This window comes from Balaenoptera borealis (genome assembly GCF_965194805.1).
Source record: "Balaenoptera borealis genome assembly, chromosome: 1".
Lineage (NCBI taxonomy): Eukaryota > Metazoa > Chordata > Mammalia > Artiodactyla > Balaenopteridae > Balaenoptera > Balaenoptera borealis.
The window spans coordinates 5086677-5114638 of NC_138860.1; the positions used below are offsets into that span (position 1 = coordinate 5086677).

At 37.8% G+C, this 27962-nt stretch overlaps 1 protein-coding gene across 6 annotated transcripts in view; it reads left to right on the forward strand.

Moving 5' to 3' along the window:
• DENND1B (DENN domain containing 1B) overlaps window positions 1-27962 on the forward strand; it is a gene marked incomplete at its 3' end in the record, with an annotated part of 254407 nt that overhangs the window by 46179 nt on the left and 180266 nt on the right. For all 6 annotated transcript variants that reach the window (XM_082394433.1, XM_082394435.1, XM_082394436.1 and 3 more), the window contains exon 3: window positions 21077-21120. In XM_082394433.1, coding sequence (XP_082250559.1) covers window positions 21077-21120 — 44 coding nt within the window. The remainder of the gene's footprint in view (window positions 1-21076; window positions 21121-27962) is intronic.

Here is a 27962-nt window from a genome sequence, read left to right on the forward strand (position 1 = left end):
GTCTTCTAAATGTATCCTCAGTAACTTGATAATTATATGTTCCAAGGAAAAGGGTGAAAATTACCCTAGGGCTTAATTATTTGCAAGCAAGTTCAGACTAATAGCTTTCTGCCCCTTCCACAAAATGTTTCTTGTTGCCAATATCAGTATTATATTTACCAATCACAGTATTGGCCTCGGAGGTTAATGATATATGCCCATTATTAGTTCAAAGAAATTCTCGCTACCAACAGGGAAGACTTTAGAACTAAAACAGCATAATTCAGTTAGGAACAGAGTGAAATGTCTATTCACATATCTCTTCCTTTCATTTGTTCTTTTATAGTATATCGAGAAAGACCTAAAAGTTCCTCTCTTGTAATTGAGAACTGAGCTATAATATCTAGGTTATGCACACTCTGCTTATCGTTAACGCTTCTCGTTAACAAGGTTCGTAATCTTTACCGTGGACGTTTTACAGGTGTTGTCCCAGTGCCCGTAGGCCTCTCTAGCTTGAGGGTACGGGTGGCGTCACATTGATATTTAGACTCAGACGTTGACTGCTTGATAACCCCTAGCTGAGTACCCTCCAGGTCTCTGTCCCGTCTTGAAGTGTTCCCTCTTCTTTAGGATTTCTGTGGAGCCCTCAGAGGTGCCTCACAGGTGCTGAGGAGTTGCTTGTCGACCTCACCTGCCCTGCTTCCTACCTTTGCTCTCGACGCCTCACTGCCGTCATTTCTGTAGACTTGGGAGCGCTCCCGCTAGGAAGCTGCTCGTGCTGCTGGTCGGTGCCGGCGGCGATGACCCCTGCTCTCACCGGGGCTGCTGGGCTCACTTGCTGCTCCTGGTTCCTGGACCGCCACGCCCCCTCGCGATGATGTCAATCACAGCTCGTTGCATTTTCAGTGTCACCTCACAGCCTGGGTCGCAGTTCTGCAAAGTGGGCGAGGAGGCGGCCCCTAATCATCTCTGTTAAAGGAGTTCTGCAGAGCTCCTTTCGATTTTATGAAACACTCTTCTCTTCTCCCCAAAGTACTCACCTGCCACTGGGTCAGGTCAGATGCATAAAATGTCTACTGTAATCTGTTGGGAGACTTTCCCTTTGATTCTTAGGCCCTACTGCGTTCTGTCTCAGGAGGGTGGATCATCTCGTAAGTTTTATCTGCCCCCTCCCCTTCTATTTTACCACAAATTGTCCGTAAATGTCTGAATCCCAGTCCCAGAGGTTAATGACATATGCCCATTATTAGTAATATATATTAGTAATATATTAGTAATATAATAAGTTCTTTTCTCAGGAGGTTCATTTTATGTTCTCGGGATTATTGCAGTAGTCTGGCAACTGGCTCTATTATTTTGTCGTCTTTCGTTTTGTACTCAAGGCAGCAGCCAGGTGATCCTGTTAAATACGTCAGAGCTTGTCACTTCTCTACTCAAACTCTTGTGTGTCCCTTTCTCAGAGTGCAAGCCGAGTTCCTTTTGATGACTTATAGGGCCCTCCTGTTCTGCTGGCTCCTCCTTATCTCTCTGACCTCATCTTGCCTCCTTGTTTTCATTTAACACTGTGTTTCAGAGATTTTTTTTCCTGTGAACAAATATGTTTTTCAAGGCTTTAGTCTTATTCAAGGCCATATAGTATTTCATAGAATAATAATGCTATAACTGTTTCCATACTAATGGACCTGTACATTATTTCCAGGAGTTTGTTAGTTGCAAACAATGATTCAATAAATATTGATATGCCTATATATCTGGGTACATGAAATATATTATTTCTTGCATTTCATACTTTTCTTTTGGAGAATTAACCTTTTTCCTGATGATGCTACAATCTTTAGAAGTTCTTTAGCAAGTGTCCAGTTTTATCTTTCTAAAAATATCTTTATTTTACCCACATTCCTGTTTATACAGTTCTCAGAGGACAAGCATACTTTTTCAGAAGTTTCAGATATATTATTCCACTGTCTTCTGGATTCCATTGCTGTTTTTGGGAAGTCTGCTGTAGGTGTAAATATGTATATATATATATATATATTTAGAGATTTAGAGTTTACCTCTTTTCCTCTAGGATGCTTTTAAAGATGTGTATGTCTTTTTGTACTCAGTAACTTCATTATAATGTCTCTGGATGTGTCTTTCTTGAGATGTTGCTTGGGTTTGTTGTGATTTCTAATTCCGAAGATTTATGTCTTTCACTGCTTTTGGAAAACTCAGTCATTATTTCTTCTAATGTTATCTCCATCCTTCCCTTGTTTTGTACACCCCATTCTCTTAGATCTGATCTTTTAGAACTTGAAATAGACTTATATTATCATTCTAGTCTCCATTTTTCTTGACCTTCTTTATATTTCTCATTTTGGAGGGTTTCTCTGTGCCTCATTCTGTTTAATATCTTTTGTGTCTGATTCATTTCACTATTTCCCTCTTCACTTGTATATGATCTGTTTATTTCTTCTAGTGAGCTTTTAATTTCATAGATTATATATTTTTTCATTTCTTAAAGTTTTGGTTGTTTTCAAAATTTGCCTTTTTTTTTTTTTTTTACAAAAAAAGAATCTCATTGCTCATGTTTTGAATCCTTATTTCTTTAACTATTAAAAAAATCCTTATTATATATGCTGTTTCAGATAATTGTAATATCTTAAGCCTTTGAGGGGGAGGGGTTCTAATTCTGTTGTTTCTGATGGCTTATAGATTTTCTGTAGTAAATTTGAATTGCGAACCCATCTTTGGCAAGACTTGGGCTGAGTGTTTCTCCTAGAGGCAAACATGCTTGCCTCTGTCATGTGCCTGAGAATGCCATGTTTCTGGGGTCACAGAATCCGTTCTCAGGCTCTGGCAATACAAAGATAAATAGGATAAGGAGTTATGGCATTTACAGTAAGTCTCTTAGTGAATTTATGTGTTTGAGCTTTAAACTACATTTCTTTTACCTTTAATTTGATTCTAGCTTGAAAGTATTTTGAAAAAACTGAGATGCATCGTTTTATTTGGTTCTTTAATATTTTGTTTTATAGTTTTATTTTTCATTTTAAAATTAGTTTTTAAATGTTTTTAGTGGTTATACTTCATAAAGCTCACACAGAGTTTGATTTTAGTAAGCTTTGAGTCATTTAAATAGTATACTCTACTTATTAACTTTGGCTTATTCCCAAGTGATTGAAACTTGTGTTATATCCAAGAGTGCCAGGAGTCAACTGTATTTCAAACTATATATCAAACAAGAAAAGCTTTGACCCAGTTTGCCCTTGTGCTTGAAATTATTTCTTGGTGTAATATGAAAATTATTTTAAATGTTGTAAGTAAAACAACTGCTTTATGAGGCTCAATTAATTTTACATTTCTGAGTTTTCATGTCAGTGCTATTTCTTGAAAATCTATTCTAATTCAGAGTTAAATATAGTGAGTACTGAGAACATAAGCATGTCTTCTTTTTACTTAATCATGTACTCGTAGAAAGAATATATAAAGAGCAACAGTCTCAAAATGCTAGTCTGAGAGCTACCTTAAAGCATGGCCTCTTGCCTGCTCTTCTTCTCTTTAAGGGAATTATAGTAGAAGCTATTGCTTTAGGATATGATGAACATCTCTGCTGACTAAAAGGTATTCCAGATTTTGTATGGAAGATCATCTTTCTATAAGCAGCCTACTAACTTTTATCCCCTGCATTCTAATAAAAACTTCTGTGTTGGCTTTTAATGACTGGTATCTGAAAAACGTCAAAACATTGATTCTCAGTTGTAAGTTCCTTGTCATAGATTAATCAAGATTGAACATCTGTGGTACAGCATTTCTTTCCCTTTTTTTTGTTGTTGATTTTTTAAAAACGCTCATGAAGGGCCCTTGGGACAGATGGCCCCTCACTGTTGATGGTTCGATTACCATGATCACCCACAGCTTCAGAGGAGTGCGAAGAAAAGAAATTGCTTTCTTTGTCAAGGTGTTTTCAATTCAATTCTCACCCATTAGCCCTGTTTGGTTAAGTTTGGAATTACTCTATCAGGTGATTGATGAGGGTTTTCATTTTATTATAATAGATCTTGTTTAAAAGGAATAGAAGTAGCAAAATGATATATCTAAGCTGCTATGGATTATATTTTCTTAAGGTTCTTTGAAGTTCCATTTTCATTACCTTAGCTAGAATTTGCTTATATATGAACAAAAAGAGCTTCATTGTTTTGAGTTGTGATGCTAATTTTAGATCATTCTGGGAAGAAACATTTATAAAGGCTAGAACTAGTCATTAAATTGCTTCTATAGTTTAAGTTTCAAAAGCACCAAAATAATTTTACAGTAGTAGTTGTTTAATTATCCAGATGATTCTTCAGAGTGAAGATGATCACTGGGGGATCATTATTATATTCAGATGTTTCTACACCATTGCTTGTATACATTTTTAAGAGGTTCAACAAACTGACAAATTTCCAGAATTGTGTGTTTTTAATTTTAAGTATGTACATGATGTAAAGCAATAAGTAGAAGCATGATCTCTGACATTTTTGTAACTGGTTATAAAGTAAGACATCTTGAAATAATATTTTCATTTCCTTAAGGTTTCTGTATATGTAAGTCAAACTCAAATGAGTAAGTGAAGAATTATTTTGGTTCTAGAATGAGAAGATACTGATTTGAATCTATTAGTAATTAATATTCTATTTTATATTTGTTCACATACATTTTTCCAAAGATTGTTCAGAGGAAGTCTGTAGGGTTTAGGCCATTATTTTACAAAAATGCTTAAATGTTTGGTTTGCTAAAAATATTTTCCTGTGGATAATAAGGAAAATTTCTAAACTTGTGAATATGCCTTAAACTACCGTCCACTTAATGAACAACAAAATTAAAGGTCAACAAAGTAGAGCAAACTGGGCTTATTTGTAGTGTGCTTTTATATGCAGCAGTTTATGTTAGAAAGGCTGTATAATAGGAACAAGGATATCTGGATCGTGGTCTTGGCTTGAATAGGTAGTACGTCCAGACATGAAATACAATATAACTTCCTAAGTATGAGTGGTAAAAAAGAATCTTTAAGGGCCTTTCCCATTCAGAAAACTCTATGATTCTATCCATACATAATGAACCTTTTTTTGAATGTTTTAAAAGAAAAAAAAAGAAAACAGAGGCTCTAAATTAGTTATTATATTCACAAATATTGGCATTTATCCTTTCTGTTGTTCAGATTGGAACTAATTGCTTAAATTCTACGAAAGAAAGCATTGTAGGAAAGCACAGAAAAATAATTTCTCACAGACATATTAGATGGTATGGTACAAAAAGACTTACATCTTTTTTCTTTTTTAAATTTAATTGAAGTATAGTTGATTTACAATGTTGTGTTAATTTCTGCTGTACAGCAAAGTGATACACTCAGTTATACATACATATATTCTTTTTCATATTCTTTTCCATTATGGTTTATCACAGGATATTGAATATAGTTCCCTGTGCTATACAGTAGGACCTTGCTGTTTATCCATCCTATATGTAATAGTTTGCACCTGCTAACCCCAAACTCCCAGTCCATCCCGCCCCCCACACACCCTCCTCCTTGGCAACCACAGGTCTGTCCTCTATGTCTGTTTCTTAGATATGTTCATTTGTGGTATATTTTAGATTCCACATATCATAAGGTATTTGTCTTTCTCTTTCTGACTTACTTCGTTTAGTATGATAATCTCTAGGTCCATCCATGTTGCTGCAAATGGCATGATTTCATTCAAAAAGACGCATCTTATTTAGATATGGACTATCTGTGTGTATGTATCTGGCATATAGAGATAGAAGAAATAACAGACAGTGTATCTCTATGTCTATGTAGCCATAGTTCCTCATCGTTGTTCCTTAAATCATATAGTCCCAATGTCATAAAACACTTAGTTTTGAAATAAAATTATCTCCATTGCTGTACAGAAATAGAATTACAATTTTAATAGTAACTATTAGCATTGAAATATTTTAAAAACATTTTGGTAACATTTTTCTTGCTCAGATTACTTCCCACTATCACTGTCATGGTTGATGTTTCTTCCTAGCCCTCTGAAAATATACCTGTTGCCAGATAAAATGTATGTGTAATAGAGGGAATTCTGAATTATTCATTGCCACATTTTAAAGAATATTTTCAGTCAACAAATATTAAATTCTGTAACACGGGGTTCATAATGCTCATCAGTGTGAGAGATACATGGTCTTTTGCTATTAGTTCTCGAAGTGTGGTCCTCAGATGAGCAGTATCAGCCTCACTTGGGAACTTGTTAGAAATGCAGTTCTCAGACCCACCTTTGACCTCCTGACTCAGAAGTTCTGCAAGTGGGACCCTGGGGTCTGTGCTTTAACAAGCTCTCTAGGCGCTTTTGTTGCACACTAAAGTTTGGGAACTACTGAGCTGGGCTTTTAAGAAGACGCTAAAATTTTAAATTAACATCTTATGTTAACTTTAAAGTAATTTGTACAAACACCTGACTATGTATGCTTTCTTAAGATGTAGCCTGAACTTAACATTATTCAGCAATGAATTTGTTTTTACTTTTACTGTTGCTAGTAGTCTTAAAGTTTGTAATGTTATGCAGTCTATGGTACTGCGTTTTTTGGGTGGCTTGGTAAAGATTTTTGTTAATATCTTGTTGGCATGAGTGGTATCTTTCTACCAGGGCTGTAAATCTATGTTTTTCTGGGTTGCACACCAAGGAAAAATGGGAGGATATATGTTTTCTGGATCTCTGGCTTCACCAAGGTCATCTGTGGCCCTAAATGAGGGAGTGAGTTGCTTTTTTAAATACTTTTTTTGTGATCAGGCTGGATATTAAATTACAATAATTAATTATTTTGCAAGCTATTTTGACAGATGTAGTGAAAATTACAATTTTAGGGGTGTGACGTCAGCAAGATGGTAGAGCAGGAGACCTCAGCCTCCATCCCCTCCCCCCACCAAATATAAACAATTAGACAGCTGTTCACAAACAAAAACTGCTCTCTGGGAGAGCTCTGGAGCCCACTTAAGAAACTTCAGCAACACAGTGGAACAAGAAACTTGAGAATAACCACAGTGGAGAAGGAAGAACAGCTTCATTTTGACTGTATCATCCCATCCCCCAGGCCAGCATTGCTCGGTACCCAGAATGACCTCTACAGCTAGAAGGAGTTCCCCTTGTAGGGAAAGAATAGTGGGATGAGTGACCAGATTCACCAGTCTTTTAGGGCACCACACAAAGGTCCCGCCTCAGTTTCTCCCACCCAGAGACCGGCAAAGCCAAGATGTATAGAGACAGCTAGGAACGAGGAAGAAAAGCTGGCCACCCAGCCCATGTGGCAAGAGCAACTGCAGTTCCCTGTGACCTGCTCTGCAGGTGACCCCAGCTGGTTCGGAACCCCTGCAGATTTTACTGGCTTTCACCGCACGGATATTTGTGTTTGCTGACACCAGCCACCTGAGTCCCTCCTGTTTTGCCAACTAGTCTCCCAGCCTCCCCTACTGGAGCCTGGGAATCGCACCGGCAGCCAGCCCAGGCCTCTACAGCTATGCAAGTGCAAGACACCAGTCTAGACCCTCGTGGCTGACCCCCACTGCTGTGCAAGCGCTCAGGGCTAGCTCCTCCAGCTGTGCACTTGCATGCCACCGGTCTGATGCTTGTCACCGCCCTCCACTGCTCTGCGCATGCCTGAGGGAAGACCATGCAGTCGTGGGAGAGCGTGCTGACAGTCAGGGCCCCCTGCTGTTGTGGGCCTGGATCAGATCCCGTATTCTGTCGCTGGCCGGAACCACTATGCTGACCTGCAGCTGGTCCCTCCAGCTCTGTGCCTGCGTGCCTCTGCTGGGATCCTCATTATTAGCCTTCACTGCCCTGTGCTCATAGCATAACCGCTGAGAGCATACCGCTGGCACTGGCAGTACTGCTGCTCAGCCTGGCCTCTAGCCACTGGACCTGGAGGCACTACTGAGGACGCGCACAGCCCTTGGCAGCCCCAGTGGATCCCTTGCAGTAAGTACCTGCTAAGGACCGTGTGATTGTAGGTGCCGTCCACCCCAACGGCCTGAGCTGACGAGCCACCACGTGCCCCTGCACCGCTAGGCAGAGAGTCACAGCACGCTCCAGCATGCCTCCACCTGCCCGTGAAAGTCTTCCCTTATAGAAGTTGGTCTATAACATCTGGAAGTAATGGCTGCTTCTTCAGTGCACAGACACCTGTGCAAGGCTACAGGGATCGCAAAGACTCAGGGAAACATGACTCCGCCAAAGGAGTACAGTAAGCTTCTAGCAACTGGCTGCAAAGAAATGGAGTTCCAGGAATTGCCTGACAAAGAATTCAAAATAATTGTTCTAGTAATACTTAGATAGCTATAGGAGAACATAGAAAAACAATTTAATTATATCAGGAAAACAATACAATAACAAAATGAGAAGCGCAGCAGAGATAGAAAACAAAAAAGAACCGAACAGATTTTGGAGCTGAAGAATACAATGACTGAACTGAAGAATTTAATAGAGAGCTTCAACAGCAGACGAGACCAAGCAGGAGAATCTGTGAGCTTGAAGACAGAGCATTTGAAATTAACCGCTCAGAGGAGCAAAATGCAAAAGAAATGAAAAAGAATCATGAAAGCCTATGGGTCTTATGACACCATTAAGGCAACCAGCCATGTAGCATTGGAGTTCCAGAAGGAGAAGAGAGGGAGAAAGGGGTAGGAAACATATTTAAAGCAGTAATGGCTAAGAACTTTCCTAACCTGGGGAGAGATTTGGACCTCCAGTTCATGAGGTTAATAGGTCACCCAAAAATTTAAATCCAAGGTGATCTTCTCCAAGACACATTATAATAAAATGGTCTAAGATCAAAGACAAAGAATTTTAAAAACAGAAAGAGAAAAAGATTTCTCTCATGAAAGGACTATCAGCAGAGTTTTCAGCGGAGACCTCGCAGTCTAGGAGAAAATGGAATGATATATTCAAAGTGCTGAAAGAGACCACCAACCAAGAATGCAGTTGATCCCCTGAATGACGTGGGGGTTAGAGGGACTGACCCCCCCCACACCATGCAGTAGAAAACTTGCGTATAACTTTGCAGTCGGCTCCCCTCATCTGCCGTTCCACAGATTATGTAGTACTGTAGTATGTATTTATTGAAGAACATCCATGCATAAGTGGATCTGCACAGTTCAAACTTGTGTTGTTCAAGGGTCAACTGTACTATACCCAGCAAAGTCATCCTTCAGAAATAAAGGTGAGATAAAGACTTTCCCAAGCAAATGAAGGCTGAGGTGGTTCCTCACCACTATACCTGCCTTACAAGAAATGTTGAAAGGACTTCTTCAACCTGAAATGAAAGGATGCTAACTATGAAAACATACGAAAAGAAACAACACACTGGTAAAGGCAAATATGTAGTCAAATTCAGAATGCTCTGATGCTGTAATGTGGTGGTGTGTTAACCACTTAACTCTTAATATAAAGGTTGAAGGACAAAAGTATTAAAATTAATAGTTATAGCAACAATTTGTTAGATACACAATATAAAAAGATGTAAAGTGTGACATCAAAAACATAAAATGTGTGTAGGAGTAATAAAAGGGTAGAGTTTTTGTATGTGATCGAAGTTAAGTTGTGATGAGGTTAAAATAACTGCTGTGTCTCTAAGATTTTTCAAGTAAGCCTCAGGGTAACCACAAAACAAAAATCTATAGTAGATACACACAAGATAAAGAGAAGGGAATCAAAGTATATACCATTATGGAAAATGATGAATTCACAAAGGAAGACAGCAAGAAAGGAACTACAAAACAGAAAACAATGAGCAAGTATTTGCTTGATTATTTAGGTGTTCTGATGTAGTATACATATATACTTACGATGATTATAGTCTCTTGATGAATTGACCCCTTTATTATTATATAATGACCTTGTCTTGTTACAGTTTTTGACTTAGTCTATTTTGCCCAATATAGTGAGCTCTCTCTCTATATATATGTATATATAAATGTAAATCTGCTCTCTTTTGGTTTTCATTTGTTTGCATGGAATAACTTTTTCCACTGGTTCACTTTGAGCCTGTGTGTGTCTTTGAGTGGAAGTGAGTATCTTGTAGGCAGCATATAGTTGGGTCTTATTTTCTTATCTATTCAGTCACTTTATGCCTTTTAATTACTTCAGATGTAAACAGATTCAATTCTCCAATAGACTGAATTCTCCAATGAAAAGGCATACAGTGACTGAATTGATAAGAAAATAAGACCCAACTATATGCTGCCTACAAATACCCTGTTAGGTCAAAGGGACCTAACAGACATATACAGAACATTCCATCTAACAGCAGCAGAATATACATTCTTCTCAAGCACACATGGAACATTCTCCAGAATAGACCATATGTTAGGTTACAAAATAAGTCTCAGTAAATTTTAAAAGATTGAAAGTACCTTTTCCAACCACAGTGGTATGAAGCTATAAATCAGTAACAAGAGGAAAACTGGAAAATTCACAAATAAGTGGAAATCAAACAACACACTCCTGAACAACCAATGGGTTGGAGATTAAATCAAAAGGGAAATAAAAAAATATATTGAAGCAAATGAAAATGGAAATATACCAAAACTGATGGGATGCAGCAAAAGTTGTGCTAAGAGAGAAGTTTATGGCAATAAATATCTACATTAAGAAAAAAGAGAGATCCCGAACAACCTAACTTTACACCTCAAGGAACTAGAAAAAGAACAAACTAAGCCCAAAGTTAGCAGAAGGTAAGAGATGACAAAGATTAGAGCAGAAATATGTTAAATAGAGAATAGAAAAACAATAGAAAAGATAAAACAGATAATAATCTTATCTTTTGAAAAGATAAACAAAATTGACAAATCAGATTTATCAAGAAGAAAGGAGAAAGTACTCAAAATTATAAATGAAAAAGGAGACTTGACAACTGATACCACAGAAATACAAGGATAATAAGACACTACTAGGAACAACTATATGCCTACAAATTTGACAACCTAGAAAAACAAGAAATGTATATATTTAACCATTCAAAAAAATATAACCTACCATGTCTGAATCATGAAGAAATAGAAAATCTGAACAGACCAATAATAAGTAAGGAGATTGAATTAGTAATCAAAAACCTCCCAACAAAGAAAACCTAAAACCAGATGGCTTCATGGGTAAATTCTACCAAATATTTGAAGGAGAAGTTAGTGCCAGTTTTTATTATACTCTTCCAAGAAATTGAAGAGCAGGGAACACTCCCAAACTAATTTTATAAGACCAATATTACCTTGATATTAAGCCAGATGAGGATACTAAAAGAAAGAAACCTACAAGTGCCAATAACCGTAATGAATATAGGTGCAAAAAATCTCAACAGAATACTAGCAAACCAAATTCAACAACACATTAAGAGGACCATACACTATGATCAAGTAAGATTTATTCATGGATACACAGGTGGTTCAACATACACGAATTGATAAATATGATACATCATATTAAAAGAATGAAAGATACAATTTTTATGGTCATCTCAGTAGATCAGAAAAAGCATTGGATAAAGTTCAGTATCCTTTCGTGAAAACTCTCAACAAATTGGATATAGAAGGAACGTACCTCAACATAATAAAAGCCACACGACAGTCCTACAACTGGTATCATGCACAACAGTGAAAGGTTGAAAGCATCCCCTCTAAGATCAGGAAGAAGACAAGAGAGCCTGCTCTTATTCAGCATAGTGCTAGAAGTCCTACCCAGAGCAGTTGGGCAAGGAAAAGAAAGTCATCTTAATGACTTAAGGAAAGAAAGAAGTAAAAATGTTTGCTGATGACATGATCTTGTATATAGAAAATCCTAAATACTCCACCAAAAAACTGTTATAACTAATAAGTTCAGTAAAGTTTCAGGATACAAAATCAACATACAAAAATAAGTACCATAACAATTACCTGAAAAATAAATAAATAAATAATCTTATTTACGATAGCATCAAAAACAATAAAATAACAATAAAATACTTAGGAATAAATTTAACCAAGGAAATGAAAGATTCATGCAGTGAAAACTATAAGACAAGTGATGAAAGAAATTGAAGAAGACACAAATAAGTGGGAAGATATCCCATGGTCGTGGATTGGAAGAATTAATATTGTTAAAATGTCCATACCAACCAGAGTCATCTGTATATTCAATATAATATTCATCAAAATTCCGATGGCCTGGTGGCACAGTGGTTGAGAATCTGCCTGCCAGTGCAGGGGGCACGGGTTCGAGCCCTGGTCTGGGAAGATCCCACATGCCGCGGAGCAGCTGGGCCCATGAGCCACAACTACTGAGCCTGCGCGTCTGGAGCCTGTGCTCCGCAACAAGAGAGGCCACGATAGTGAGAGGCCCGCGCACCGCGATGAAGAGTGGCCCCCGCTTGCCACAACTAGAGAAAGCCCTCACACAGAAGCGAAGACCCAACACAGCCATAAATAAATAAAAATAAAAATAAAATGTTTAAAAAAAAAAAACTGTGTGGTACTGGCAGAAAAACAGACACAGAGACCAATGGAACAGAATCCAGAGCTCAGAAGTAAACCCCGCATGTATGATTGAGCAATATTTGGCAAGGGAGCCAAGAATACTCAATGTGGAAAGGATAGTCTCTTCAATAAATAGTGTTGGGAAAACTGGATATCCACATGCAAATGAATGAAATTGGACCTGTATCTTACAGAAGTCACAAAAATTAACTTGAAATGGATGAAGGACTTCAACATAAAATGTGAAAGTATAAAAATCGTAGAAGAAAACATAAATGGTAAGTTCCTTGACATCACTGTTGGCAATTATTTTTTGGACATGATACCAAAAGCACAAGCAACAAAAGCAAAAATAAGTGGGACTATATCAAACTAAAAAGCTCTGCACAGCAGAAGAAAATGAAAAGGCAGCCTATAGTATGGGAGAAAATATTTGCAAACCATATATCTGATAAGGGGTTAATACCCAAAATATAAAGAACTCATACAATAGCAACAAACCAAATAATCCAGTTAAAAAATTGGCAGAGGGCTTAAAGAGACATTTTTCCAAAGAAAAGATAACAGCCACCAACAGCTACATGAAAAGGTTCTCAACATCACTAATTATCATGGAAATGCAAATCAAACCATAATGAGATATTATCTCACACCTGTCAAAATGGCTGTTATAAAGACAAGATAACAAATGCTGGCCAGGATGTGGAGGAGAGGAAACCCTGTTTCATTATTGGTGGAAATGTAAATTGGTGCAGCCACTACGGAAGACAGTATGGAGGTTCCTCAAAAAATTAAAAATAGAGCCACCATGTGACCAAGCAATCCCACTTCTGGGTATTTATCCATTGAAGATGAAATCACTATCTTGAAGAGATATCTGCACTCCCATGTTCATTGCAGTATTATTCTCAATAGTCAAGATATGCAAACAACCTAAATGTCCATCAGTGAATGAATGGTTAAAGAGAATGTGGTGTATATGTAGCATGGAGTGTTATTCCACCCTAGAAAGAAGGAAGGCTACCTTGCCATTTGCAACAGCATAGGTGGACCTTGAGGACATATGCTCCATGAAGTAAGTCAGAGAAAGACAAGTACTATATGATCTCACTCATATGTGAAATCTAAAAACATTGGACTCAAAGAATCGGAGTAGGATGGTGGTTGCCAGGGGCTGAGGGGTGGCAGGAGATGTTGGTTCAAGGGTACAAACTTTCAGTTGTAAGATGAGTAGGCCCCAGGGATCTAATGTCCAGCGTGGTGACTATAGTTCACAAATACTATATTGTGTATTTGAAAGTTGCTTTGAGAGTAGGGCTTTAATGTTCCCACCATACCAATGATAATGAAAACAACAAGTTAGTAACTATGTGTGGTAAAGGATGTGTTAATTAACCTTATTGTGGTAAAGATTTCACAATCTGTACGTTTATCAAATCATCTCGTACACCTTAGGCTGACAGAGTGTTATATGTCAAATATAATTCAGTAAAGCTGGAAAAATTGTAATTTTAACTGTAGTTATCTAATTCCATGGTTTTCTGGGGTTTTTTTTTTTCCCCACATAATATATATGTGGAAAATGAGATATATATGGTAAGCTTGGGTAAACAGGTAAGACTGTTCTTTCAGATAATTCCAGAGAGAGCGGGGAGGAGTGGAAGGCAGGGAAGAGAGGAGGGAAACTGATTTGATGCTTTTCAGTACCTACCTCTGATCACAGACAGAAAGCATTGTTATGTATAGGAATAAGACCGGAACTTCGGCTGCCTAACTTCATAATTACAAATGTTCCATTTATTTATTTTACTTTATTTTTCAGTCCTACAGTCTTCAGATATAGGCAGTAGATTTTCTACTGAAAATACACTGTTTTAAAGTGCATTAGCATGACTTGGTATAACATTTAGTACTAATGGATTTTACAGAAAAAAATAAAACCACTTCTCTTTTTTAGCTTTAGATCAGCAGTTCACATCCGTAACCACTCTTTTGTTGAGGCTCTCTTTCCATCACACATGACTGACAGAAACCTCAGCCCTGGCTGCATCTCATTGTTGCCCTTAAGCACTAGGCTGGACACCCACCAAACTGAGTGCTCAGCAGTGCCTGAAACAGTTGTTTCACACCTCCTCGAGCCCCCCAACAACTTCCCTCCTAGGAGGGAGCTTTGCTCCTACTATACACACAAAATACTCAGGAAGTTTTGCACAAAACTCTTAACTTTGTGCCCCAGATTCTAAAATCTCCTTAGATTCATATCACCTCTCCTCTTTTCTCGTTCCTATAACAATGGGAAAATATTCTTCAGTTTCTATCCAAGGCTCATCTCATTGTCTTCATCAGGATGCCCTCTTCTTGCCTCCTCAGGGGTGTACGTCTCTTCTTCTCTGGCTCTCCGCTGCCTCACTAACTCCCATGATCACCTACACACGTTCAGGTCTGCGCCAGTATAAAGGAAACAGAAATGACAAACAGACTTGTCTGGCTTCACCTCTTTCCTCCTATCTTTACTTTCTTCTCCCTTGTACCGTCTCTTAAATACGTTGCCCACATACACGGTGCCTCTCTTTCCTCGTACTCCATGATCTTCTTCATTGGCCTTCTGCTTCCCATCCTGCCACGGGAGCTCATTTTACTGTGTGTGGCTTATGCTTTACACACACTTACCGTTTTTTGAGCCATCACCTTGCTTAATGTTCTGCCACATTTGTTTGAGAATCTTTTGGATACACTCTCTTCCCTTGACTTTCATAAACACACGCTCTAACTGTATTCTCCACACGCTTCTGGTGTTCCTTCTCCCTTGGTTTAGTGGCTTCCTCTGATACCTTGGGTACATCTTCAGCTCTGTAGTCTGTCCCCTGTCTCTCCAGCTTCATCCCGTGACATTCTCTCTCTCCTACTCTGCATTCTAGATATAGTACTTCTTTTTTTATTTCAGTTTCCAAATGTTTTCTGCTTTCTTTTAATCTCTAAGACTTAGTGCATATTGTTTCTCCATTCCGGAATGTTCTCCTCTGCCCACTTTATAGCCCAAATCATCCTTTGCTTGTCTAACTAGTGGCTTTCTAAATTAGATTGGCTTTCCTTGCACTGTCCGGTAGTATCCTGTCCTTTTAGTATAACACTCATTAAATTTTACTGAGCTATAGGTTTAGATGCCGTCCTTTTCTATACATTGTAGAGACCTATTTTGTTTAGTTCACCATTATATCTCCGTAGGTGGAAGATTTTCTTTAATGATTCCTGCTCATTTATATTCAAGAGGCATCACCATTCTTTTGTTAGGAACATTTTTTGAAATTATTAAGCCAGTGAATTTTCAAGTTGAGTTCAAGCGTTCCTGCAGGATACCTTGTTTGCACAAAAACTAGGTAGCTGTGTGACATTTTTCTCCATGTATGCTATATGGCTTTGGAGGGCAGGGACTTTTCCTGTTTCTTTAGCGTTGCATAGATTTTTGAATAAAATAAATTGAACTTAAGTGGGACAGAGAAATGTATTGATTTTGGAAATTATTTAAAATAGCTGCTCCTGGGCTTCCCTGGTGGCGCAGTGGTTGAGAGTCTGCCTGCCAATGCAGGGGACACGGGTTCGAGCCCTGGTCTGGGAAGATCCCACATGCCGCGGAGCAACTAGGCCCGTGAGCCACAACTACTGAGCCTGCGCGTCTGGAGCCTGTGCTCCGCAACAAGAGAGGCCGCGATGGTGAGAGGCCCGCGCACCATGATGAAGAGTGGCCCCAACTTGCCACAACTAGAGAAAGCCCTCGCACAGAAACGAAGACCCAACACAGCCATAAAATAATAAATTAATAAAAAAAAAAAAAAATAGCTGCTCCTTAGATCTCAACTAAGGAAGTTCTAGCCTCTGACATTAACTAGCCTTATAATTAAGACATGCTTCCAGGGACTTCCCTGGTGGCGCAGTGGTTAGGAATCTGCCTGCCAGTGCAAGGGATATGGGTTCGAGCCCTGGTCTGGGAAGATCCCACATGCCACAGAGCAACAATGAAGCCCTTGCGCCACAACTACTGAGCCTGCACTCGAGAGCCCGCGAACCACAACTACTGAGCCCACGTGCCACAACTACTAAAGCCCGCACGCCTAGAGCCTGTGCTCCGCAACAGGAGAGGCCACTGCAATGAGAAGCCTGCGCACCACAACAAAGAGTAGCCCCCGCTCATCGCAACTAGAGAAAGCCCGCGCGCAGCAATGAAGACCCAACGCAGCCAAAAATAAATAAATAAATAAGTTTATTAAAAAAAAAAAAGAATATGCTCCTCATTGCGTTGGCTTCAGTTTCCTCATTTGTAAAATTGTGATTCTACAATGTAGGTGAATAAGCACTGAAGCTATAATCAAGCAAAACACTAATACTATATATTCTGCCTTTTCAAAAGTATATAGTTTCTGAACTGTGGTTTTACAAATGCATAATTTTAAATATATTCATCTATGAATTCCTGAGAATTAAGTAAATATTATTCATTTGTGTAAATTAAAGTTTTTCCTGCATTAAAAAAATAGTGTAGTTGAATCACAGTAATATTTTAAGTTATTTTAATTTTTGTTTTTAGTTACAGGCCAGAAAATGTGAAAGGTCTGGTTGCAAAGGAAAATAAAATATTACTAAATTTATCTCACTTTACATTAAAAAAAAAGCCTCAGTCAGGAATTTGGAATACTTGTGATGGTGATGCCCAAATAATACATTAAATACTCTCCTTCCAAATTTACTGATTTAATAAAAATTTGTATATTTTTCTCACTACACTGTAACATTCTTTTATTAAAATAAGAGATTAACTATATTTATGTAAAAATTAAGTTACGTGTTCTTCCTTTCATGTTTATTTGGTTTCCGGATTGTTGGTGGCAAAGTCTCTCTTTAAGATGTGGCGTCTCCTCTGAGCTACGGGTGGACACTGGACAGAAGAGAAACATGGTGTGCCCCAGTCACCACGGGCAACGGTGACTCCTACCAGCAGTTCCCATCCTTTCACCCATAAAATCAGTAGAAAATCGACCTAGCTTTGCCAGCTCAGATCTCGCATCTGGAAAGTAATCCCCAGGGAACAGAAAATTCCGTCGTTGTGCATAAATTTGAAAATTGGATTATTACCATTTTTTTCAGAGCTCTTTTGTTTCTTCCTCTGCAGTCCTTGTGAAGAGTTGCTGCCAACATGTGTCAGATAAGGGGTAAACCTAACCACACAGGCAGTAACTAAGTTAATCCATTTCAGATATGGATGCACATGATTATAATACATTTTTGGGTGCTGAAGTGTAACACGCATTTAATGAAAAGAAAAGAAATAGGGTATGTTCCACTATGTGACTAAACCGATATTTGCTGTTTTCATGTATTCACTTGTTCATCCTCTGTGAAAGAACAGACCAGACGGTACAGAAAAAAACTGCGTAGTGTAAGGGATGAAGGAAAGTGAGGGAGGAAAACATAATTAGGTAAATGCTGCAAACAGCAGGGCAAACTGTTAGGGCTATCCAGCAAGACAAATGTCCTGGTTTTAAGGTATAAGTGTAAGGAATCTGTCACATTTTCTCAAATGGTAACTGTAAAATTGAGGTTGTTTAAAAGGGATATTTAAAATATTCACATTGAAACTCTCTAACTCCATTATTTATAAGAAGGGACTATTCCACATTTCTGCATGATGACTTGTTTATAGGGCCATTAGTTATTGTATTAATTTATCAAGATAACTTTTGTTTAATATTTCATGAAGAATCTATCATACACTTTTGTTTTATGAGATGCAAATCTTAATAACTACCGTTTTGGTAAAACTGCCACATAAACACACACACACATATATGTACATACATGGGCACATATATATGTTTTCCAACATAATTTCTACAGGACATTAACGTTTCAGTATTTTTAGGTGATCTATACATGTCACAGTCATTTTAGAAATGTACACATTTTGTTTTACATGAAGGCATAATCATTTAATATTAGCTCCATAAATTAGTAATGCATTATCCTTATGTAAGATGTTTTAAATGATTTTTATGTTAATTTATGTAGAAACTTTTTATTCCTTAGTAAAAAGGTTAATTGTAGAAAGTATGCTTCCTTTTTTTTTTTTAAGTTAAAATATTTGAAAAAAAATTTTTTTGAGCTTAATAAGTAATACAGCAAGAGAAGCCAGCTCATGCTCAAAATGTTGCTAGGTAATTACTGAGTTTTGGAATTAAATAGTTGAAATTATGCATACTTGGACTGTATTTTTTAAAAAGCAATATGGTATAGTGGAAATAATGAGATTGAGCCATAATTTTTTACTGACTGGGTACATAAAGTGGTATTTTTGATATTTTGATCCTGTCTTGTCGGTTGTGCTTGTTACTTATATTGGGCTTTCAAAGGCTTTCGGAAGTAATATTATCCTTTGTACAGTATCCTTTTAAAGCACATTTGCAGTATTCAGAAGTATGTTATTGACAGAATTAAAAAATACATATGCAACCAAAATATTTTTTAGTGTTAATTAAAAAGACTTCTTTTTATTATGCTAAGTAGAAGAGAAATATTGTGAAGAAATAACGAAAATGAAAACCAGTGCAAATATTTATAAAACAACATTGATTTTTATATGTGAATAACTGGATATAATATATTAGAAAAATATCTCTGAAATACCCCAGGAAATGTCAATTGTATTTTTTTAATTTTTTTAAAATTATTTATTTATTTTTGTCAATTGTATTGTAAACAAGCTTGATGCCTTATGCCTACCAACTTATCTGTTGTTTTTTGGTTTTTTTTTTAACTTTTGGGTTTATTTATTTATTTATGGCTGTGTTGGGTCTTCGTTTCTGTGTGAGGGCTTTCTCTAGTTGCGGCAAGCGGGGGCCACTCTTCATCGCGGTGCACGGGCCTCTCACTGTCGCGGCCTCTCTTGTTGCGGAGCACAGGCTCCAGATGCACAGGCTCAGTAGTTGTGGCTCACGGGCCCAGTTGCTCCGCGGCATGTGGGATCTTCCCAGACCAGGGCTCGAACCCGTGTCCCCTGCATTGGCAGGCAGATTCTCAACCACTGTGCCACCAGGGAAGCCTTATCTATTGTTTTAAAAGCTGATTTATGGAGTTGCAAATATGGGACTTCCAAAGTGAACCTTGATATAAAACAAACATTATTACTGTGTTTATACACTTTTATTGAGGATTTTATTTTCTTTTTCATTTTCTAAATTGAAGTATAGTCGAAGTACAATAAATGTAAGTTACAGGTGTACAGCATAGTGATTCACAATTTTTAATGGTTATATTCCATTTACAGTTACTACAAAATACTGGCCATATTCCACGTGTTGTACGATATATCCTTGTAGCTTATTTATTTTGTACATAATAGTTTGTACCTCTTAATCCCCTACCCCTATTTTGCCCCTCCCCTTCCTTCTCCCCACTGGTAACTAATTTGTTCTCTACATCTGTGAGTCTGTTTATTTTTTGTTATATTCACTAGTTTATTTTTTTAGATTCCACATATAAGTGATATCATACAGTACTTGTCTTTCTCTGATGTATTTTGCTTAGCATAATACCCTCCAAGTCCATCCATGTTGTTGCAAATAAAATTTCATTCCTTTTTTATGGCTGAGTAGTATTCCATTGTGTGTCTGTGTGTGTGTGTGTGTGTATGTGTATGTGTGTGTGTATACACATACATACTGCATCTTCTTTATCCATTCATCTGTCAGTGGACACTTAGGTTGCTTCCGTATCTTGGTAATTGTAAATAATGCTGCTGTGAACATTGGGGTTCATGTATCTTTTCGAATTAGTGTTTACATTTTTTTTCGGATATATATCCAGGAGTGGAATTGCTGGATCATATGGTAGTTCTTCTACTTTTAGTTTTTTGAGGAACCTCCATACTGTTTTCCACAGTGGTTGCACCAATTTACATTCCCATCAATAGTGTAGGAGGGCTCCCTTTTCTCCACATCCTTGCTGACAATTTGCTATTTGTGTTCTTTTTGATGATAGTCATTCTGACAGGTGTGAGGTGATATCTCATTGTGGTTTTAGTTTGCATTTCTCTGATGATAATGATGTTCAGCATCTTTTCATGGGCCTGTTCACCATATGCATGTCCTCTTTGGAAAAATGTCTTTTAGGATTTTAAATGGAAATTTAAGATGTTGTATTTTAGTCTAGTTTCTGAGGGCTGTAATATATTTGATTACATATTTACCACATTTATATTTTTCTTTTCAAATTAAAACCAGTATATTAAGTGGAGTTAAATCTGAAAACTTATATTTCAGAATCTTAAAATCTAAGGTATATAAATAAAAAATGAGTTGCTAAAAGAAATAATATTTTTAATAATCTGACCAAGTTATTCATTTTATTATTCCTGTTCCAAAGGTCATTAAAACCCTTAAACTATCAAAATATTTAATTTTGAACCTCATCAACTGTAAATATTTAAAGAAAAAATTTAAAATTATTAAAAAAAGTAGCTTCGACAATTTTAAGAGTATTTGAACAAGACTGTTGCTACAAATGTGTTATTTTCTCTGTTTAAAGCTCTGTGTCAATTATTTACAGATCCGGAGGTATTGTGGAAGTTCCCAGAGGACTTTGCAGACCAGGTTGGAACCACATAATTTTTAAAAAGCATTTAAAATTGGAGCATTAATGATTATTACTACTGTTACTACTACTACTATGACTACTACATATGAATTGCTTTAAGTATTTTCTCTTGATCAGCTCTGAGAATAAAAAGCCATGTGTGCAGAATACATGGAAAATGTTTTGAAGTTACCAGGTAGATGCGTGATGAAGAGGCCCTTTCATGAAGCTATTAGGAAGTGAATGTTTACAGTTTCAGCATGTTTTTATGCTCTTTTAATGTGTCTGTGGAATATATATTTGGAAACAAACATTTCCCCATCAGAAAACTTGATGATGTGGTACTTTGAGGGATACCCTTCTGTAAGTAAGACAGTAAGAAGTAGTAACTGCTATAACTAAGAGGTCAGTTCTACACTTGTTACAGTAATGTTCGAATCATTAACATACAAAAGTTGAATTGACGTTATTTTCTTATTTTAAAATAATTCTTATCTATGGCTTTGTTTTCTTAAAAGAAAATGGGAGACTTGGAAATGAATTTACTGCATTTGTATTTTAATTATAATATTCTCTAGTTCCTTAAGTATTTTGTATAGCCAAAACTATGAATTATTTTGACATAATGTATGTAAATTTTAAAAATCTGTATAATATATATTATGGATTTATCATTTTGAAGTGAATTACATGGTTAACCGTACAGATTTAAATTTTTATATAAACAAGTACTCCTTCTGGAAATCTGATTAGCAGGTTCCTTTTTTTTGTCTACAAAGAAATGGGGTAAAACAATCTTGTCACTTAAAAGTATAAAATTATAACACTACAAGCTTAACCATAAGTTAAGTTCACAGGTACGATTCTCATAATTTACCAAAATGAAAGCTGATAAAAGTATTCATTTTAAAGCAGTTCATTCAGAGATATACAGACACATGTGATTTTGATGTGGAAGAATAATTTTCTACATGTGAAAATCAGTATAGAAGATTAGGAAATGTCACTGAAAAAGTGAGTTAAATGAGCATGTTAAATATTAGTTAGATCTAGTGCAGGCCTTGACTGTTTTTTCACATAAAAAGAGAGCACATACTCTTAATTTGTTTTTAGCCCCTTGGAGAAAGAATAGATTTATAAGTATCTTAAGTATATAAAATAAGTCCCCACAGTGAAGACATGATTTGTACATATGAGGCTTAGTTGGGTTTGTTCCCCAGTGATGGGACGTTAGGTTAGACACTTGTTGACTAATGTTACTGTTTTGAAATATCAATACTATTCCTCTCTTGGTCTTTCTAGTTCTCTCTGGTCTAACCTCCTGTCCAGATTCTTTTTTTTTTTTTTTTCTTTTCTAACTTCTACCTCTTAAACTGCCCCTGAGAATTCCTAGGGTATCTGAAGGCTCCTAACTTTGGGTTCACATAAGGGTGATAGTGTACGTGTCGAGTTCAGCTACAGGAAATTTTTCAGTGAGACGGGTTATTGCTGTTCCTCTTTGTGACAGATAAACTGGTGCTAGGAATGTTTTAGCTGTTGCTTTGTCTCCCAGATTTGTGAGGTCAGTGGAACATTAATAAGTGCTCACATACTTAGTAAAACATAAAAGCATTTGACCATGTAATGGTGATGAGCATTCATAACCCCCAGGATTCCAGGGCATAGCAGTTCTTACAGAAAAGGTTAGAGCTGAAAGGAGCTTTAGATACCATTTTGTCTAACTACTTCAGTTTATATTTAAAGAAACAAAACTTCATATGGGAATCCAGCCAAGGGCCTTGAAGAATGGTTTTGCTATATGCTTTTTGGTGAATATTCTGAGTACTACAGATGACACAAGTACTCTGTGTGTATTTCTCATCCTTCTTATCTTTTACTGCTTTCCTATACTAATTGTCTACTTCTTCCTAAACAGCCTTTTCACTGGATCTGAGACTGCTTCAGTAAGAATAATTCTTAATCTGTCCTTATTTAGCTCTTAACATGTACTTAACACTGTGCTAGGTGCTTATGTGCACAACTGATTTTATCTTCAAATTCTCCCAGTACTGCTAGGAGATAGTATCAGCCCTGAAACTGAGACTTAAGTAAGAAACTTGCCTGATAACACACTGCTTAGAAGAGGCAGAGCTAGCTGAGACTTGAGGGCAAGTTGGTCTAACTCAGAAGCATGTGTTATTAGCAAGGAAGCTGTATTATTCTTTTTGCTTGGAATGCTGACCCAAACCCTACTCACTTATTTTAACTCTTTTAGAAAAAGTTTATTATAAGTTTTTCCCCCAGTATCTTTATAATTTGAAAGCAGTGTGTTGTTTAATCCAAAGAAATGATACCAATCTGTTTAGTCCTTTAGTTCTACCACATACAGCTCTTGGTCCATCATAGGCATTGGCTTATTATATACTTCTTTGCATGTGTTTTCCTTCTTTTGGCAATAGAAGAACCAATGGGACAACCCAAATCGCATTTCAGGAGTTGTAATTAATTTTTGTTGTTGTTGTTGTTCTTTGTACAGTGGAGAATTTTGTGTAGGAGAGTAGGAGCTGAAGCTATAAACATAAACTGGGCTGAGTCTTGGCAACAATGAAAGGCCTTGCTAAAGAGTTGGTCCTTCAAATGAACTTGAGGAGAGTGTGATATAACAAGATAAGTCTGTTAGGAATATTGATTTGGAAAAGATCTCAGTATATTGGTTGTGGGAGAAACTGGAGGCAAGGAAGTGAGTTGGCTTTGCAGTAGTGCCGCTGAGGAGGAGGAAGGATCTGAAAGAGTTGGTTACATGAGGAATGAAGCAGAGGGTGAGTGTGTCAACCTGAAACAAATAGACTGCCAGATGTTTCTACAGCAAAGGTGGGTTTATTCGGGATCAGCAGAGAACTGCAGCTCGGGGTCTGCAACCATGGCGAGCCAGGTGCAAGTTCCTGCGTGCTGAGGGAAGGAGAGCCTTTTATCGAGGAGAGAGGAAGTCAGGAGGGCCGTGTAAACAAAGAGGCCGTGGCTTTTCATTGGCTGAGTCCTTGCAGGAAAGAACAGTATTTCTTCTTCCTGTTGGGTTCCACCATGGTCACAGGGTGTGAGAGCTCCCCCTTCTGGTCACCCTACTCTATTTAATTCAGGTTTTTGTTTATTAATTTTTTTACAAGTGTAAAGGGGGGAAAGAGAGACTGCGTGCAAAGGTGTTTTGGGGAGCATGGGGTGGAGAAGAGGAATGAGAGAATGAGTTTCTTTTTGGCACTTTGAGAAATCTTGAATTATCTTCCATGCAAGTGATGGGAGGGGACTTTGGGGATTTAGGAAAAAATGGAGGGTTTGCAACCTTAGGAAATAAAAAGGTGTGAATGAATTTGAGGATTTACAGACAGATTTAGTTGATGTCAGATTTATGTTTTGCAAATACATTGAGAGCTGTGGCTGAGAAGATTAATGCAGAACAAGTCTTCCCATCTGCGCTGCTGATAATTGCAACATCTCCCATTATCTTTGTGAGTTCACCACTTCTGTATAAAATGAGTAATTTTGTTTCTTTTTGCTGCTGTCAAGCTAAGCTCTCCATTGTTCTTATATTCCTGTTGCTCACATGTACACTTAATAGCTTGGCGCTGGTTTTCACAATACTGGACTTTTCCCCCCGTACTTTCTGCTTGTCATTTCATGGTTCACTTTTCTATACGTTTGCTGCTTTCATGTACCATCGGCCTCTTAGGGCCATGGCCAGTCTGTATTTCTTGAGCGAGAGGAGTCAGTCTTTGGGAGCAAACTATACCTTTAGAGAGTGGTCGGAACTAAAATCTTATAAATGCTGGGGGCAGCTTTGCGTTTGAATCATGGCTCTGTATTTACAGATCGCATGAAGTGTTGCTTTCGGCAGGGGTTTTCTCTCTCTTAGTTCCTCACCTGCAAAATAGGGCTGACGCTGCTACTCTGACAAAGTTCGGGTAGGAATGACGTCTACGAAGCATAGTGCCTGGCACATAGAAAGCACTCTGTAAATGTGAGCCGATAATTTTATTGTTATATTGTAATGCCACGAACGTTTATTAATTTATGACGAGGAATAGATGAAACTGTTTTATGTATTGTTTTTATAGTTTGATAACAAGTTTGAGAATTTCACTGCTTTATAGATCTCCAGAAAGATGTATAATTTTATAGTGTCAGGGAAGAAGAAATTTTCCTCTACCCTTCTAAGTCCTTCTGGCTGGCTTAAGAATTACATTGACATGAAACAGATTAACAGGAGAAGAATCAAACAAAAGTTTAATAACTTGTACACGTGGGAGAGACCCAGGAAGACTAGTAAGTGGCCAGAATGGCTGAAACCCTCCCCTTCAATGCCATCTTCAGCTAAAGACAAAAGAGGATGTTGGGGGTCGTGGTTTGGGACCTCTAAGGGGAGGAAAGCAATCCACACGGAGAGGGAGAAGCCAATGTTTGGTAGACACGTGTTTGCTGGGTCGGGCAGGGACAAGGGGACACAGAGTGGGCTCTGATCTCTAGTCTAGTTCCCCCACCACACCTGGCCCATATTCTTTGCAGGTGTCTGGTGATGGCTCTCTTCTGGGAACAGGCCCTCTCTCTAAATTCTTTTAGGCAGTTACCGGGGAGGGAATAAGGAAAACTTCCCGAGTCTTGGTTTCTTGAAAATAATCAGCCTGAATAAATCTTCTGCCAGAGAGACACACTTTGTGGTGGCAAATATTGCTCCCCGACGGTAGCATGAGAGACATCTTCAGGATGGCTCCCAGCAGGAGTCACAGGACCACGGAGCCATCCTCTGCTGGTAATGGCCAACACATAGAAAGCATTAGGTCCATCCGCTTGGTTTCTAGATAGGAAAAATAAGATGGTGAGGCGCTGACCCCAGGTCATATTTCTTGTTTACCTTTAACCCTTCACTCCTGCAGTACTTTTCCTGCTTTCACACAAACTGCAGGCCTTTCATGATTCTGGGCCATTTCTTAGGTCTCAGATGCCGTTTTCCGTTTCTCTGATGCACTTCCTTTGTAACACAACTTAGATGCTTTACCTGCTGCGATATATTGAAGCATTCCTCTTCTAGTGTTCCGTGGGCATTTTTTGTGTTTTGTGTTTCCTGCGTTCCCTGACGTGGAGTTGTTGTTCTTGTGCATCTGATTTCAGTGAATGCTCCGCCTTAAGCTTCTTTCTCAAGCCATGGACTTTTATATATTTATTTTTGACTTCTGTGTCCTCCACTCAGCTGCTGTACTCAAGCTGTCATCAAATCTTATTGCTTGTGCCTCTTTTATGTCTTGTAAATCTGTCCATTTCTCTTTATTTCTAGGGTCCTTTCCTTAATTCACATCCTTCTAACTCTCCTTTTTACCTCTATTTTTGTTCCTATTTAATGTATTCTCCACAGTGTAGCTAGAATGATCTGTAAGACAAATGATCTCACTAAAGGGCAAATACTGCTACTAACATCACTACTGTCACTGGTTCCTTACAACGTGCTAGGCAGTTTTCTAACTACTTTACCTGTATTAGCCCAATTAATCCTTATAATACCCTTATGAGCCTAAGGGACTACTGTAATTCCCATTTTACAGATGAAGAAACAGGACTGCAGAGTACTTAATTAATACAGCAGGAGTCACACAGCAATAAGTAGCAGAGCCATTATTCCAAGCCAATGTGACCCCAGAGCCTGCTGTACTAAATGCTTATTGAACTCAGTTCTCCCCATTGACACCTTCAAGATAAAGTCCAGCCTTCTTACCATGATCAAGCCCCTTGTTCAAGGCCTTTGTTTATATCTTTAGCCTCATATTTCTGTCTCCCTTTCCCATTGTCTAATACAAAAGTGGTCTGCATTTCATAGCGAACAACAATTTCCCTTATGTACCCACCATCCATTTACATTCTCCCTTTGAACATGGGAGTCCTTCAGCCTGAAATGCTAGTCTCCTCCTTATTCTCCCCTTTGCTTGTCTTTCTGGTCTCAGCTCGGAGGTCACATCCTCCGAGAAGCCCTTTGTTTGTCACGGGTCTGGATTGGATGTACCTCATCAGAGTTCCCTCAGCATTTTATGTTCCCCATGTTATGGCACTTAGATCTGTCATCTCTTTACTTTCTATTTTCCACATTAGACCAACGATCTCTGAGACTAGTATTAAAGAATAATTTTTAAAAGAAAATATAATCATGACTCCTATACAAATAGAAGATTTTATTTTGTGGAAGTGTTTTATTTTTTAAACTTGTTAACTGACAAGGCCATCAGTAAAATGCTATAACCTATTCAAAGGAGAGTTCAAAGTATCACAATTATATAGGTAAATCAGGAATATTGTAATAAATTTTCAGTGACTTTTTTACATGGGGGGGGTGAGGGAGGAGGGGCATCAGCTGTCCCTCCATCGGCGTGTCTGTGGACAAATATCATTTGCGTTGCTATCATTTATCTACAACTTACAGGATTACAGAATAGCTTAGACAGTGAAAGACGCAGGGCCCTGAACAGAGGGTGTCAGATGATGGCTTGTTTTCCATTGAAGGCAGCCAGTAACCTTCGGTCCATTTCAAGTTTTACAATTTTTCCCTGCAGTCTTCCTCTTTATCCGGCAAGCATAATAATATCAAACAAAGATTATTCTAGATAACAAGTCCCATTAGGTTTGGCTTGATTATTTACATAGGCAGGACAGGAGTGTTAATTTAGCCTATAAGCCTCCATGAATTTACATATCCAGGGCCATGCAGTGTAGAACAATTACTATGTCTACAAAATCAACTTCTTTCTGGAAGTTTTTATAAGGAATTTCAGATTAGACTTTTAAAAGCGCCTGTTTCTAGATAATCCCAAAGCTAGGAAACCAAGTCCAAGAAAATGTCTTTCCC